The 15,715-nt window shown below is 41.5% G+C and overlaps 2 protein-coding genes across 2 annotated transcripts in view; one reads left to right on the top strand and one right to left on the bottom strand.

Annotated features, from left to right (window-relative positions):
• Positions 1-955: 955 nt before the first annotated feature.
• GGACT (gamma-glutamylamine cyclotransferase) lies at positions 956-1,438 on the top strand. The gene has a single exon (XM_062514896.1). The coding sequence runs from the start codon at positions 965-967 to the stop codon at positions 1,436-1,438; it is 474 nt and encodes a 157-aa protein (XP_062370880.1). The 5' UTR covers positions 956-964.
• Positions 1,439-4,186: 2,748 nt separating this feature from the next.
• PCCA (propionyl-CoA carboxylase subunit alpha) overlaps positions 4,187-15,715 on the bottom strand; it is a 271,152-nt gene continuing 259,623 nt past the window's right edge. Inside the window, exons 23-24 of the mRNA XM_062514894.1 lie at positions 7,569-7,646; positions 4,187-4,289 (exon numbers count right to left, since the gene is read on the bottom strand). Coding sequence (XP_062370878.1) covers positions 4,221-4,289; positions 7,569-7,646 — 147 coding nt within the window. The 3' untranslated portion in view covers positions 4,187-4,220. The remainder of the gene's footprint in view (positions 4,290-7,568; positions 7,647-15,715) is intronic.

Raw genomic sequence — 15,715 nt, 5'->3', positions numbered from 1 at the left:
ACTTGAAATACATTATTTAATGACACCTCTTTCTAAGAGGATCTGCACAGGCTCCTCTGATGTTGGGTGTCTGGCCCAGCTAGATGACTGTGGATGAGGCAGGCTCTGCCCAGTCAGTGACCACAGGTAAAATGTGGGAAAACATCACTGTGCAAGAACTACTTCTACTCTACAGAAATCAATGGAGTACAAGCAGGGCACAGTGGGAAAAAATAATGCAGGAACTATGAAGGTACCTTTCCCCCCTGTTACGTTTCAGTAGTGCCAGTCTTTTATCCCATTTAAGCCAATTTTGAGTGTTTCACGCTCACAGATAAACCAAGCAGTTTTTCAGGGTCTATTTCAAGAGGGGGCTCACACATGTGCAGACCAGTTACTTGAGGTGATCCAATACTTTGGGATGTCTGTCTAAGGAAGAAAGGAAGAACACAGCCTTACCTGGCCTCTCTGCCAGCAGCCCTGGCTTCCAGTTTCTCAGCTTGCTGTTCAGCACTGGTCTGTCACTCAGCTGGCGGGACCTCGGCACTGGCATTATTGCAAATCCACGAGATGACTCCACACCAGGTTACGCTTGCTTTTGGGGAGTCACTGAGCATGACAGGACACACTTGCTGCAGCACAGCTCCCATAATGGTGAGAGAAATAGAAATAAAGAAAGATTTAGAGCTTTTCCAGGGAGACAGGGATGTGTTGGCTGATGTTTAGGATTCCTTAGAGAATATAATTTGGTGGCAGCAAAGAACTGCAAAAGACTGACTTTGTCCTGGTCTGTTTTTCACTGATGCAGTTGCTGTCTGAGAATTTTCAAGATACTTGAATTGAGTGTGATACTTAAATGTGGTATAGGACTAAGAGACCTCTTTTGCACGTGCCTGAACAGCCTTTTGTGTAGGAGGTGCCTTGGCAGGGCACTGGCCCCGTGGGTAACGTACCTCTTTGTCTTTCAGCTGCTTTTGCAAATACGATGGCCCGTGTCTTCGTCTACGGCACGCTCAAGAAGGGCCAGCCCAACTACAAGCACATGATCAACACGGCCAAAGGCCTAGCGAAATTCCAAGGAAGGGGCCGCACGGTGGAGAAGTACCCGCTGGTGATTGCAGGGAAATACAATATTCCTTACATGCTGAACATCCCAGGGACAGGCCACCACATTGCTGGGGAGATTTACTCTGTGGATGAGCAGATGCTGCAGTTCCTGGATGAGTTCGAAGGCTGCCCAGACATGTACCAGCGCACCCTGATGAGAATCCAGGTGGTGGAGTGGGAAGGGAAGGGCGGCGCGGGAGAGGCGCGGGCAGCGGCCGACGGCGTCCTGGAGTGCTTCGTGTACAGCACGGCCACGTACCCGCCCGAGTGGGTCGGGCTCCCCTACTATGACAGTTACGACTCCTCGGGGAAGCACGGCCTCTCCTACGTCCTGCGGGAAAGCCGGGAATAGAAACGGGAGGTGACGCGGCCTGGCCGGAAGACATAGTGCTAAGCAGGTGTTGCTCGGTAACCTTTCCAGGAAAGCTGTAATACCTTGTTATTAAAATGCAGGAGCTCTTGTAACCTTCCCAACCCAGGAGCCTTGGCACTAGTGTTGAAGTCCTGTAGGCCCAGAGCTGCAGACTCCTTCCCAGGCAGTCAGTGTCCTCCTGGCCCCCCCAGCCTGCTGCAGGTAACTGGGTTTGCACCAGGTGTAAAATAACGATATGTGCACATCGGGTCTGGGGTCTAATTATTCCCTCAATTTCCCCCTTTGCCTTGGTGCATAATAATGGAGGTCAGTGAAAGGCAGAGGAACAGATTAATTTTTTTCCCTGAATTGACAAATTCTCTTGCACTAATATCTGAAACTGATTTAAATGTCTGTAAGGTAAAGCACAATTCCTATTGAATATTGAGTTGTAATGGGTTTAGCATGTAAACAGGGAAAGCTGATCAGATAACTTGGTGCTTCTAGACAAATAGGAAATTGCTAAAGAAAAGGTAAAGATTATTCTTACTCTGCATTGCAATGGATTTTTTTCTGAACTGGAAAGGTGTATTTTAAAACCATGTTTAGTTTTAAAAGGCACTGTCAAGAAATACTGAGAGAATGTAAGAGAGTTACCTTTAAAGTTGTATTTTTAATTTTACATTCTAAGCACTTTGCGTTCTGCTTCCATTCACTGTGTGACTGTAGGATTTGGGGGTGTGTGTGACTGTGTGCTTGTGTGCATGTGTCTGTTTTGGAGGATGTGGGGACTCTTGGGGACCAGGAAAAGCAAACCTACACTGGAGCTGCTGTGAGCACTTAACTGTCAAGGTGCCTTTTTGCCAAGCGTTTTAATGCAGAACTTGCAACCATATGCAAACTGAGTTTCCTAATGGGGGAAAAAAATTTATATACATTATAAAAATATCCAAAGGACCTGTATTATGATTATTGCAACATTTAAATTGGGAGAAAATATGTAAAGACTGTTGTCCCCCTGACCCAACCAACTGTGCTGGTTTCTGTACAATCTGGGAAAATCGTGGCTTTCTGTTGTTACACTCCTGTGCCTTATATTTTCCTTCAGCTGCAGTGTTTGTTACAGATAGATTGTACAGTAGCCAAAGCACTGGGAGCAGGCATTGCATGTGATGCAGTGAGCCAAAGTACTATCAAATGCAGCAAGGATACAATTAAGAACAATATTGTACTTTTGTTTCACTGCCAGTAGCCCTGTGATGGCCAGAGGAGATCCAGGGTAGGGAATCAGCCTAAACTTTAGCAGTAGTAGGCACTGCTGCATCTCATTTAGAAAAGCTTCTATGTTGTTGCAATAAGCAAAACAAGTAACTTGATAGTAGAATACTTGTGTCTCTTCACAATATTTGTCTGTTTAGGGCAACCTGCAGAGACTGTGCTCCTTTGGGAAGGGGTAAGATGGCAGTAAGGAAACTTGTAAGGAGATCTGCAGGGTCTCCGCCTCAGTTTCTCCAACTGCAAAAGCAATAATTTTCCTGGAAGACAGGTACTATCCAAACACTCTCCTTACTAATCTTGATGAGTTTTATAAACTAATTCCCTAAGCAGATGCCTGGACTACATATTCCCCCTTGGCCATGTGATGTAGTTAATTAGCAGTGTCTCAATAATAGGAACAATGCCTCTTCAGTTAGAAGTTTCAAGCAGACTCAAGCTTTTCTGGTTGAACATGAGTCAAAGAGCCCTGTCACCGACTGTTTTCATCCTTCACCTTCTAGTAAAGGGCCCAGGCACCTTTGGCCACAGGGTTTCTTTCTGGGAAGTAGCAGGACTCTGCACATCCTAGACAAGAAATGAGAGCAGGCCTGCTCCACTCCAGGGCAGTGGTCAAGGTCCCTTTTTCTCCCTTTCCTGTAAGCATTCAGGAGGAGGCCTGGTCTGAGGGACAACACATGCACTTAGCAGTACCTTGGGGCAGCAGCTAAAGAGCTCTGAGAACAGTGCCAGTTCCTTCTGTAAAGGCATCCAGTAATCAGTGTCAAGAAGATAAGGGAAACTGAGTATGGAATTTGAATAAAAGAAGACAATTCCCTTACAACTTCACATGAAAATACATGACAAATGTATTTTTTTTGAACTAGCAAAATAAAACCTCTAACCTGTAATTTAAATCTAATCTATACAAAGCATTAAAAATATAAGTATTTAAAATATAGAATAAGTAATTATATAATAATTTATTATTTAATAAATAATAATTCAATAAATATATATCTTAATTCAAAATAAATCTGATCAGAATTTAAGCTATTGGTGGTACTTGTGCAGCACTTATAGAGAGTAAAGGAGAACTGCTCAGTTCGCTCAGTGGTTAATTTTTCATTCTTGCCAACCATTCTGTGCAGCCTGGCTGGGGCCTCAAACCAGGGACATTGCTGTGGAGAAGACAAATCAGATTTTGGCTTTTGTTGTGTTTTCTTTATTTTAAAAAAGAGACTTTTCCTGTTTCAAAGCAGAAATGGTATTTTATTGATTTTATTTGATCCTGAAAAATCAAAGCATTACAAAGGCTATGTACAAGTATTTCTGGAAGTAAAAAATCTGGGATCTGTTGCCAAGATTTAACATCTGTGTTTGCTGTCTTAACCACTGATACAGTAAATATGCCTGTATAAAATCTTGTGCGTAGTACCGTCCATTTTCTGTGTTGAATTGTCTTAATGTTACTTTACAGATACAAATAATAAAGACTTAGCTAATTCAACAGTGTGGAGGCAACCTTTCATTCCAGTTCCACCAGCAGATCTTCTTCTCCAACAGTGTCACCAGCTTTGCAGTGCACAGCTTTCACCTAGGGTACAGAAACAGCAGAATTTAAACCCTTCTTTGATATCCTGGTGAAATAAATGGCTTGGCTGACGTGGCTTGTATTGCACAGAGCACTGTGTCTGCATGCAGGGGGTGATGGCCACTGTGCAGCCTGAGGACACCCCAGGGACACAGATCCACCTGTGCTGCAAGGGCTTTGAGAGGCTGAGCACTTGACTTCGTGTGCTCAGAGCTCAGCTGAGTTTTGAGTACCAGTGCTTGACAAATGGTGTCCAACCCCATCAGGGTACTCAGGCACCTACCATTTGCTGGTTTGGTTGCAATTGAAGACCTGAACGTCAGATAGAGATGCCACTTCTAGAAATTAAAAAGCACCTTTTTTCACCTGGTTGCACTGCTCTTTATTTGTCTTAAATAGAGGATGGGCTGATTCTTCAGCACTCATGTTGGGACACTGTAATGAAATATTCCACAATTTCTTAAATTACACTTATCAAATATAGCAGAATCTTGGAACTGCAGCTGAAGTGGGTTTCTGTCAATCTCCAGAGAGCTGGGATGGATGATTCAAATCTGAATTGGGATCCTTTAACATAACTGAAAAGGTCTACCACTGTCAAATAAGTGCAACTCTATCTGTAGATGAATGACATACTCCCATGCAGATTCCTGAATTTTAAATTTTGAATGTTACACTAGTCTCTCATTTCCTCTATAAAAGGCAGCAAGATGTTTGAATTCCATTTCAGCACATGAAGCAATAGAAAATAGAAAAGTTGTATAGAGTTTGCTTCCAGTATTAATTCAGAGCACTCACTGGTATGTCCAAATCCTTATTCAGCAGGTAGCTCATTTTAATTATCCAAACACAACCCTGGGCTCCTGAAGGAAATGCACAGCATACCCCAAGTTCCAGGCTATGATGGACACACTATTGCTCACATCCATGTCTGACAGTCTAAAGCCACCTGAGCTGTAAGCGGATCTCTGCCTCCGTAGCACAGGCACACTCACAGCACTGCTCCAGAAATGACGCTGAGCACGGGCAAAGACAGCGTGATATGTACAAACAAGGGCTTTATTTCTAAATCAGTAGCTGGACAGTTGCTGAGCCTCAATCTTCTAGGAGATGCAAGCAGTGTGAAAAACATTCTACCCCTTGCTTTTCTTTTTCTACAAAGCCAAGGTCCAGCAAACATCGCAGCTAACCAGTGTTTCAAACTCCCCAGCCATTTCTGCCGTGCAGCGGGGCCTTGTGCTGAGCCAGGCACAGCTGACCCCGTAGAAAACAGGAGGCTCGCCAGTTCCTCTCCAGCACTCTCTCATTTTTAAACCACCTGCAGCCGGAGTAAACTCAAAGCAGATAAAAACAAGCCACTTTTCTCACAATTACAAACAGGAAGATGGGGCTTGATACAGAAAAGGAATTCAAGTCAGGAATGAAAATGGGAACGTCTTCCAGCTGAAGACAAACGAACTGAGTTTCAAAACACAGTTTCAAAGCATCAAAACATGGACTAACAGCCTGTGCCAAACATCCCATTCCTGTGGAGAGGCCAAGTTATTTTAGCACTCAGAGCCATGACTTTGCACTGCAGAACAGGATGAATTCTGTTTAGCAGCTTCATTTCTACACAGCCCAAAACTTCTGTGCTTATTCAAATTCTTAGCATTCTAAAGGTCAAATAACACGCTTGCTATTAAAATGGGCACACCAAGGGGACATTGTAAGGTGAATGTGAGGCCCCCTGAATGGCCCGTACACCTTTCCCATCCTACCTTGGAGGATTAATAAACCAAACGCAGGTTTTATGTGGTATCTGTACTGAGTGAGTGGGAAATATTTATCATTAGGAGAAGTATAAACAGGATGGTAAGGAACAGGTCCATGGATTGCAGAACACCTTGGTGGGAAAGGGAAGGTTAAAGTGAAAAAGAAATGGCATGGGGTGGGAGAGGAAATGGCATTTTAATTAAAAATACTAGTTAAAACCAGTGGATGCATAGAAGAGCAATAGGGGGTTAAATAATGGCAGATGAAAAACTAAATGCTTGAAAATATTAATCAAGTGAGAAAATAAATTATATAGAAATTAATGCATGAAATAAAACAATAAAGTGGCAATGTTAGAGCAAAAGGAAAAGGAACATTCTCCTCTCAGTATTGTTTTCTCTTGAGACCCAATTTTGCACTGGATGCACTGGAAGAGGCAAGTCCTGGGACCCAGCCTCGGTGACAATTTTAGAGCTGTGCCAAAAAAAGCCTTTCTTGTAAACACACAAACAGTCCTTGGCATTGAGAGCCATCCTGAGATCTCAGCGAACCTTGCCAGTGGTAAACCCAGTCCCTGCCCACAGGGTCAGGCTCCCTGCTGCCTCCATGCAGGCTGAAGGCTCCTGCCCTGGGTTTGTGCTCAGAGAGAGCAGAGGAGCTTGACCCCAGGCAGAGATGGGCTAGGGCAGGTCAGGAAATACGCAATAGAGGAGGATGTATAATCCAGATCCACACTACGCTCTCCCACTGGAAAGGATGGATCTGGGGCCAACGTCTAGGTGATGGTTTCAGGCTGTGAATTGTAATCTGGCACAGGGATGCTCTGAAGTCCCAACTTGAGGTCTGACAGTTCTCAGACCAACTGGGGTTTAGGGCATGCCCTTGTCACATAAGCTTAACCAGTTCCCTGCCCAGAGTGCTGGTTTTGGCACATCCTACACTGGCTGCAAAGTCCCAGCTCCAGGGCTGCAACACTGATTGAAGCAGGATAGCCTAATGCCCAGCTTTGCAAAGCTTAACAAATGTGCAGATCTAGGCTTGATATTTAATAGTCACAATAATAAAAAATTGCTGTTTTCTCCTTCCTGCAAAAGCATTTTCTATGCCTTGTTCTGGGTGGGTTTTTTTAAATGTCTAATTTTTTTGCCATTAAACAATTAACTGGCAAAGAGCTCTCTCTTCTTCAGTTGCTCTCTGGAAAGATGAAATTTGGAGAAATGGTCTGCAACACCTTTCTATTCAACTTGGCATTGCAACATCACAGAAAACAAATCATTTAGGAGAAAGAGAGTTATATGAATTTCCTAAGCCAGTAAAACTATTTCCTGCTGTGCTATCTAAGGCTCGGAACTACTTAACAGCATTCACAGCAGATGCAAGTGTTACAAAATTAAAGACACCTCACTTTGAAAGACTTACAACAATCAGACTTAATTCCTTAACAACCAGAATCCTCCTTTTTTCCTTTTAGAATTCTATCCTGTTTGACAAGTTGCATATGGTTTTAAATGACCTAAGGTGGCTTACCTTGCCTGTTTTAGCTGCAATCATACTGTTCTGCATTTTCATTGCTTCAATTACACAAATCTCTTGACCTTCCGAAACCTGGTGAAATTCAAGCAGTACAAAATGAGGATAGAGGATTTGAAATGTTCCAAGTGTGATGATTCTTATGGAAAATAAAAGGATTATTTCATTAAATGCTATAAAGACTTTCATGACCCAAGTAAAGTCAGCCAGTTACACAGTCACAACATAAATGACAATCACAGAACTGGCAGTAATACAGGGAAAAAAAAATCACCTGCTTAAAACTATCAAGCAAACCCAAAAGGCTTCTCTCACATCCCATCCATTCATCTCCAACTTCCATAGTTCATATTCCACAGTTCACACCACCACAGTTCAACATCAATTAAATGCAGAGCAAAATTTAATTTGTGCATTTTTGGCCAGGGAACTTCTGCTTTGCTTCCCTGACACAGGGCCCACAGATACTGATTTGGAAGCCTAAAGTTCCTTGGCAGGTGTCTGAGGGAGCTTGGGCTGGAAGGTCCAGCAATACCCAGAGGGCTGATGCTGAGGAGAACGTCACACCTCTGCACGTGGCAGCCTCTGATGGTGGCTGATGTCTTTGGCCTGACAGAAAGCAGAACATCAGTGAGGAACCACCAGCTCTCATCCACAGGGGAGGCACTGCAGAGATAAATACATCACTTTCACCACAGCTCAGAGCTCTTAAAAGGAAACACTGAGGTTTCCTCTTTCTGTTTGTCTGTGTCCTGCTAACAGGCATGTGCAAGCTCAAGGTCACCAGGAGCCCACTGGACTGCTCTGCTGGGCTCCCTGTGCCTCCCAGTCAGATCCTCCCTCCAGTGTCTTGGACCACCTTGCACAGAGGACACTGCCACTCAAGGCTTGACAGTGGTTGTGGAGGCTGCTTAAATACAAGAGGCAAAACAGGATTTAGAATTTACCCAGTGTAACCCAGTGATCAACTGGTCATTCCACAAAGATGATGTATCCCAGAGAGGGAGGGTGCCAGGACCTACATGCCAGGATTTAGGACGTGTACACTCCTATGGGATGCCTGGCTCTGAGAGCCCACTGCAAATCTTTTCACTGGGCTCTTTTGTACATGGAGTCTGCTATTCCCTCATTATCCCAACAAGTTTGGGATGCTTTTGCTCTGATGTCCAAGTTTCATTAAACAGGATAATCTGAAACCTGCAGAAATCTGGTTTATGCACTGTTATATGTGCCAGTGCCAACAAAATGTTTGTTTATATACACATATATACACACATATATACACACAGATATATTTCTCTAATTATAAGTAAAATGAATACTACATATTTAAGGACAAGTGTGTACTGCTTTGGAGGAATATACTAAAAGGCAGATGTGAAGTCAGAGATCAAAACATACATTGCATGAAGAACATTCCAAAAATTTAAGCAAAGCTATTTTTTCACTAACTGACCGAAAAGCACTGATATCTGCCTATGGATTCTGAGCAAAACAAAACAAAAACCATTACATTAAAAGGTGCTTACACATCCCTTCTCCAACAGATTGGCAACAACAGTATGAGAGATTTTGGAGGGTAAATATGGAAAGCATTTGCTATGGGAATACGGTGCACTGAGAACAACCAAAACCCAACACTTAACCCTGCAGAAATTCCATCCTGAGCTTCAGGCAAGCAGTTAAGTCATTAGCAGGTGTCCAGTTCGGTGAATAGTATCAAAGACTTGCTCTTTGTCCCCAGTTATTTCCCCTCTATTCCCTTTCCCTGTCTTTTGTCTCCTTTCTTCCACACCTGCTGCTCTGCCCATAGCCTTGTCCCAGCAGCTCACTCTTCCTTTCCTTTCTTCTTCTCTCCTTTTCCCTACCTCATTACTTTTCTTCCATCTGCTCTGAACTTTCCAAACATTTCTGAGGTTATGAGGAAGCAATTAATAACTACTTTGGATTCAAAGAGAGGGGAAATAAAACCAGGCAAGAAAGTTTGTTGGAAGAAGGTTTTTTAAATAATGCTATTATTAAAATATGCATTTCAGAAACGACTTTGCCACCCTCTGGTTAAGCTCTGCTATCAGAGAGCCAAGAACACAGGCCTCTAGAGGTTGCTAAAGATTGAGATGCTAAGGACGACAGTTCTGAATTCAGCAGCCTAATTACAAGGCCACAAGAAACTCTCTCCTTCTGCAGTTACATTTACCTGTAACATGGCTTCATCAGGAGGATGCTGTGCAAATGAACCAGTCAGCAATTATCTAAACAGAGTTCTGGAAACACATCTATGGGAAAAGTACAGAGCTGTCTCAGTAGATCTAAGTATGCTGCTAAAACGGCAGGAGGTGTTAGTGATTGTGGGATGGAAATATCCCTTAATCTGAATTTCTTCTCAGTTTCCCCTCTTTCTCAAAAATAAAGTTTTTGTGGTTTCTATAATGCCTGCTGGGTTCATGACATAGGACACAGTGTCTGGGAAGGAAATATCCCACTCAACCCACAAAATTTATAGTAGAAGTATCCAGTTGACATCTAGTCTTACTAATTGGGAAGTAAGGAGGCACTTTCAGCAGGTACCACGAGTGACAATGCCGTGTCAGGACTTCTGATGATGTGCAATTTGTTGAAAATTATCTTGGTGCAAAGTGTCACTTAAGCACAGAAGTTTAATTACTGTTCTTATGTTAAACCTTTACAGCTCCGCTCATTGTGTTGAAAAGCGACAAATCCTAAAATTAGGCACTTGTATCTCTCTTTCCTCTTTTTCAGTCTTTTGGGCATTGTCCAATTTCTTTCATTCTATAATTGCACATATCCTTTTGCCTGTTATTTAGCCTGCAAATGAAAACCACAGAGATGTGTACAAGTTCTTGCTGTCTAACTTATTTAAGGATTTATCTGGACCATTTTTAATGCTGTATTTTCATCGTATAATTTATCTCTTTCAGTGGATGGTAAACCAGTGAAAACCACCATCTTTACATTTCCATTTAGAGACGTCTCAGTGATGACCCAAATCTGTCAAAACAGGCAGCTAAAATCAAACAAAAAATCTCATTTATGTGAACCAAGTCAAGTAAAAGGGCTCCTTTTCTTAAAAGAAATTAACCTCAGGTATCTTTTTCACAGAGATAAACTGCACACAAATCGACCTTTACATTGCTTGGTATATCAAAATAAATGACTGCTAGACCTGCAGTCTGTATTTTAGCACTTTATTTCTGCATGGTGCAGTTCAAAGTAGCTGTTCGGTTTTGTTCTTCACAGAGTGAAAAGGAAAATGAAACAGGAAAGAGAAAGAAGAAAAAAAAAATAAAAAAGATCATTGAAGAGGAGGGTACTACGCTGCTAACAATTGTAATGTGAATTTGGGAATAGTCAATGGTGCTGTTTGAGTAACTCAGGGACTGATTGCACGGTGGCTGTTCTCTCCACTGGCCAAAAGGTTACACACAGGACAGGGAACTGTCTCCGGTCATTTCCCAACCAAGCAACTCACGCCACAGAGTGGAAGCAGGATGTGAGAAGCAGCAACGCCGACCTGCTCTCATTGCACATGCACCAGGACCACAAAGACCATCCACACTCAGAGAGAGGGCTCTTAAAAGCTCAGAAGCACGAAAAGACGGCGCACACCCGAGGGCATTGCTACCACAGGATCCTTGTGAATATGGTACACTTTCTGCAGACTTCTGTGCGTCATCGGATAAAGACTTAATGATTGTGACAGGACGTCTCCCATGTTAGGCTTACAAAATGGTCACAAGCCCCACAAGTCTTTCTGATAAACCCAATGGGCGCTGATGTATTTCCCCGCTCTCTGTCTAATTGGTGTAAAGTTTGCAGATCTGAATCACCGATCTTTTATCCAGCTTGCTGCGTCCTCTCCTTTGACATGAGGTCAGGGTTCACATTCGCATCCGATTATCGAAGTGGCACTCATTAGCCGGCAGCCTGCCTCGCACCAAAATGAGTTCGCTGCAAGGGGAACTCGGCCCATTTACTCAGCAGATTTCAGCATTTTAAGGAGGCCTGAATGTCACACAGTATTGCTACGTTTTGAGGAGTTTCAGACATCTCCAGCTGATGATTAATTGTGAGTGATGGGAAATAAAATCCAGTAAAGCCAGCTGCTTGCCATGGTCGGCAAAATTACTATAATGGATATAGGCTGCCAATTTTCCAGTTTTACTGGCAAGTCTTCCAAGTGTAATTAAGGGAAGTTATAAATGATATGGAAATCTATCAAGTCCCATTTATTTTCAGAGGACTCTTTCCCCTGAGACTTTTATCTTCAAGCTTATAGTTTGCTTTGTTGTGCTAATGATTTAAACCACTTCTTATTTCTGATTAAAGCCTCCAATATCCTTCACAAGAAGTTAGATCCACTTTATTCAGAAGGATTTAAAGAAACAGAAGCCTTTTTAAAGTTGTGTTTGTAAGCCATGCTGAGCTCCCACTTCCTCTGTGGAGGCATAACAGAGCATCCTCCATCTTAGGCACCTCACTACCATCTGGATTTCCACTTCTGACAAACTCTGGGGACTGGGAAGGATTTGGTGGGGGAAAAGGGAGAGAAAAGAGTGACTGAAAAAATAAAACTAAAAAAACCCACTGCCAACAAAACCCCAACTTGCCTCCCAATCCTAAATCCTCCAAAAACAAAGATCGTAGGCGCTGCTTAGACACCAGGCATTTAGCACAGAGTGGTGTTGCTCACTAATGTTGTTTGATTTGGAATAAAAGCATGAAAATGATGTGCAAAGGCCTAAAATTGGAGATGTAAAGGATGACTGCACAGTATTCCATTTCTCAATTTCATCCTTCAGAGCCACAAAATGGGGGTGATACAGTTACTGGATGAGATTTACAGTAACAGCTGTGGTCTTCCCACACAAGGGAGGACCTTCTAATGGGCTAAGGTCTGTTTTGAACAGACGGGGAGTAGCAAAACAAGGTTCCCTATTAAGGGTGTGCAGTAATATTCCTGATAAAGAAAATGAGTAGTGGTAGTCAAATTGCTTTAAAAGACCTAAATCTCCTTTCACTGTTAAAAATAAAAATAGGCCTATTTTAGAAAGTGCTAACTGCTAAATAAATGAAAGACACGTAAATGTAAGGGTTTGTTTTTTCCTTAATCTCCTCCCTACAAACTGTAAAGAATGCATAGGAACCAGTGCCAGGGGCATATGGCTTTCTCCTGTGCTGAACATTCATACAAAAGACAGGTTCATCAGTCATTGGAGTATCTGGATAAAAAATTAGCTCCTGATGGATGGTATTTAGAGCTTACCTGCTGCTAGTACATTACCAGAGAAGCACAGGTTTTGAAACCCACATGACATTAGAAACTGCAGACCATGAAATACCCCACGTGCAGGCGCACTCATAATGTACGCCAGGTTATACAAAATAAGAAATAAGCTATTTAAACCCTCTGCCTAAAATTGGGCCCGCTGCAAGGAACCCTGGGTCAGCCCTACACAGGCCAATTAATGCACAGCATCTGCTGTATAGAAGCCGCGCGTGAAGCACTTCCGAATGATTTCAGCAATTAAAAGAAAACTGTTTCCTGCCTGTTTTGACAGCAACTGTTTCAATGCAAGAGTGAGCACCAAATCATTGTGTGCAGCTGAAAAAATTAAGTCTCTCTTTTTTTTTTTTTTCTCTTTTTTTTTTTTTTTTGTCTTGTGAAAAGGAGGTGGGAGGGTGAAGATTTCTTACGGAATCGGATCGTTCTTTTGTTGTCCGACATTCTGTGTTTTTCTGCCAAATTAGACAGAAGGCTCCGAGGGTTTACGGGGCCCTCTACAGTATCACCTTCTGCTGCACTGTGGCTCCCTAAAAAGACGGATCAATATCAACCCCGCTGATTTGCCTACAAAAGTGAAAATCCCTCAATTACATTTTTAAGACCATTATATTTAGAACACAGGTGCTCTGATGCGTAACATTTTTAAGGCTCTTGGAGCTGAAGTGGAAAAAAAAAAATGAGAGCCCTAAGCAAATATGAGCTTAGATTTGGTTAAAAGTGAAGTGAGAGCTGTATTTTATTGCTATCTCCTTCCTCATCTTTGGGAAGACACCAAAAAACATCACTCACAATTTCCACTATATTGCAGCTTAAGACCGTGTTGAGCCTTTTAAGTGAAAAAGGGCAATGCAAAATAGTGCCATGTGAAAGAGAGTTATCCTCTCTTGTAGCCTTCTGCAAAATAATTGCAAATATGCATCTTGTTTATGCTCATGCAAAATCACTGAGCAGTGAATTAAGTCTGCATTCACTATTTATGAAGATACTGGGAATTTTGTTTGTTTGTTGTTTAAACTTAGTCCATACTGGTATCATTCTCTCCCCAGCTTTTTTTCTCTCTGACTTGTTGGCAATCTGGCAGCCAGCATCCAACAAGAAAACAAATAAAGAAGAACTGGATGAGCAACAACTGCAATTCCTTGGCATTGTCCATTACCATGTAGAATAATTAGTGCAAGTTTTCTCTTCTTTCCAAATTAACTTTGAAACCAGAGCTACAGAACTGAAAATATAATTAGCAGCAATTAAGAGTACTTGACAAATCATTATTAAACTTTTTTTGCCACACTCCTTTAAGGAATGAATCTGAACATAGCACATCCCACATCTTCTGACCTCTGACTAAAGGTCACTGATGTCCCCCTGACAGCAATCAGCACTGGTCATTGCACTCCCACTTATCCAAAACATGCTGCCCCAACTGCCTCTGCCATCCCAGGGTGCTGGGGAAGTGATACGCAGGCAGAGCACTTCTGGGGCTATTCTTCTGCTAACTCAGCCCAATCTGTATCAATCAACATTTTTAGCAACAGCTAAAAATATTACTTGAAAAAGCAAAGTACACCAAAATAAGAATACTTTTAAAATTGTATGAATTCATCTCAAAGGATTGGTAACATATTTCCCCCTAGGAGGAAACTCTAATAATATTGACTATTTCTAACTTATCATCATAGGATTTCTTTCTTAATTACATCATACTCACACAAATCTCAGACTGCCCAATTGCATAAAATATATAGTAAATTTTTTTCAAGTCAAATATAAAAAAAATACATCAAAAAAGTACATTATTAACCTATTATTATAGGTTGTTTTTTTTTCAATGTAACCTCAATTATTACTTGTGTTCCCATGTAATATGAATGGTGAAATATTTGCATACTTTTATTCTGGAAATTATACAACCATTAAAAAAGTTTTCATTTTCTGTTTACCCACAAGGGTTTCTTCCCCCAAAAGATAACCCCAGGGAAAACTGTCAAATACACAGAATCATAAAATCTATGTAAGGTTTGTTACCATATTTTCTCTAGTTTGCAAATTCCCTTCAACTGACAAGTGGAGTTTGTATCTGCTCTGAAGAACAGGAGCAAGGAAAGGAGGGAAAGAGAAAGGAAAGACAACAAAAGAAAAAATGTTCATACACAAGAGAAAAGTAGGGCTTTAATTAATATCTTACTAAATTATTGATACCATATTTATCCAAATAGAATGTGAAGCTTAAGCAAATACATTTTTACTCTTTTAATATGGATGTTGTTTCTCTGCTATAAATTCCAATCAGTATAAGATTAAAAAAGAGACTGGTTTTGTTTTTAAGATTTTGAGGTCTGAATGGCAAATACAACTTTAAACAACACACAAGTGCCTGATGGCAACAGGTAAGGTTAAAACTTCACCTTTTGTTTCACAAGCATGAATGAAGTAGCAACAAACAGACTTTAGAAAGCTCTTTTGTTTTGGTTTTTAGTAGTGATCATTTCAGCAGCAGAGGTCAAACAAAACATATTTTCCCATAGCACAGACTTCCCAAGGCTTGTGAGATGGAAAACCATGAATAAAGATTTTTTAAAAATTCTTCTTCTAAAGAGTAACAGGAGAAAATTAAATAAAATGCATGCAGCTGAACTAAAAGAGGAATGCAGTTCAAATTTTTTTTTTATTTAATTACCTTTCAAAGGTGGAAATACAGTAATGTCTTTTGTAAGTTATACAACTGAAAAAGCAGCCTTCAAGTTACCCTGTTATGAAATGGCTGAGACAATTAGCATCTACATTTAACAGCTGACATTTTGGTAGGAAACAATTAATCCCATGCAGTATTAATGCCCATGAC

Source organism: Cinclus cinclus, chromosome 2 (genome assembly GCF_963662255.1).
Source record: "Cinclus cinclus chromosome 2, bCinCin1.1, whole genome shotgun sequence".
Taxonomy (NCBI): domain Eukaryota; kingdom Metazoa; phylum Chordata; class Aves; order Passeriformes; family Cinclidae; genus Cinclus; species Cinclus cinclus.
The sequence above is the reverse complement of the archived record's forward strand: the minus strand, read 5'-3'. Positions and strand labels throughout refer to the sequence as shown.

Bases quoted from the DNA above. Each gene is read 5' to 3' on its own strand.
- GGACT (XM_062514896.1), top strand. From the start codon at position 965: ATGGCCCGTGTCTTCGTCTACGGCACGCTCAAGAAGGGCCAGCCCAAC.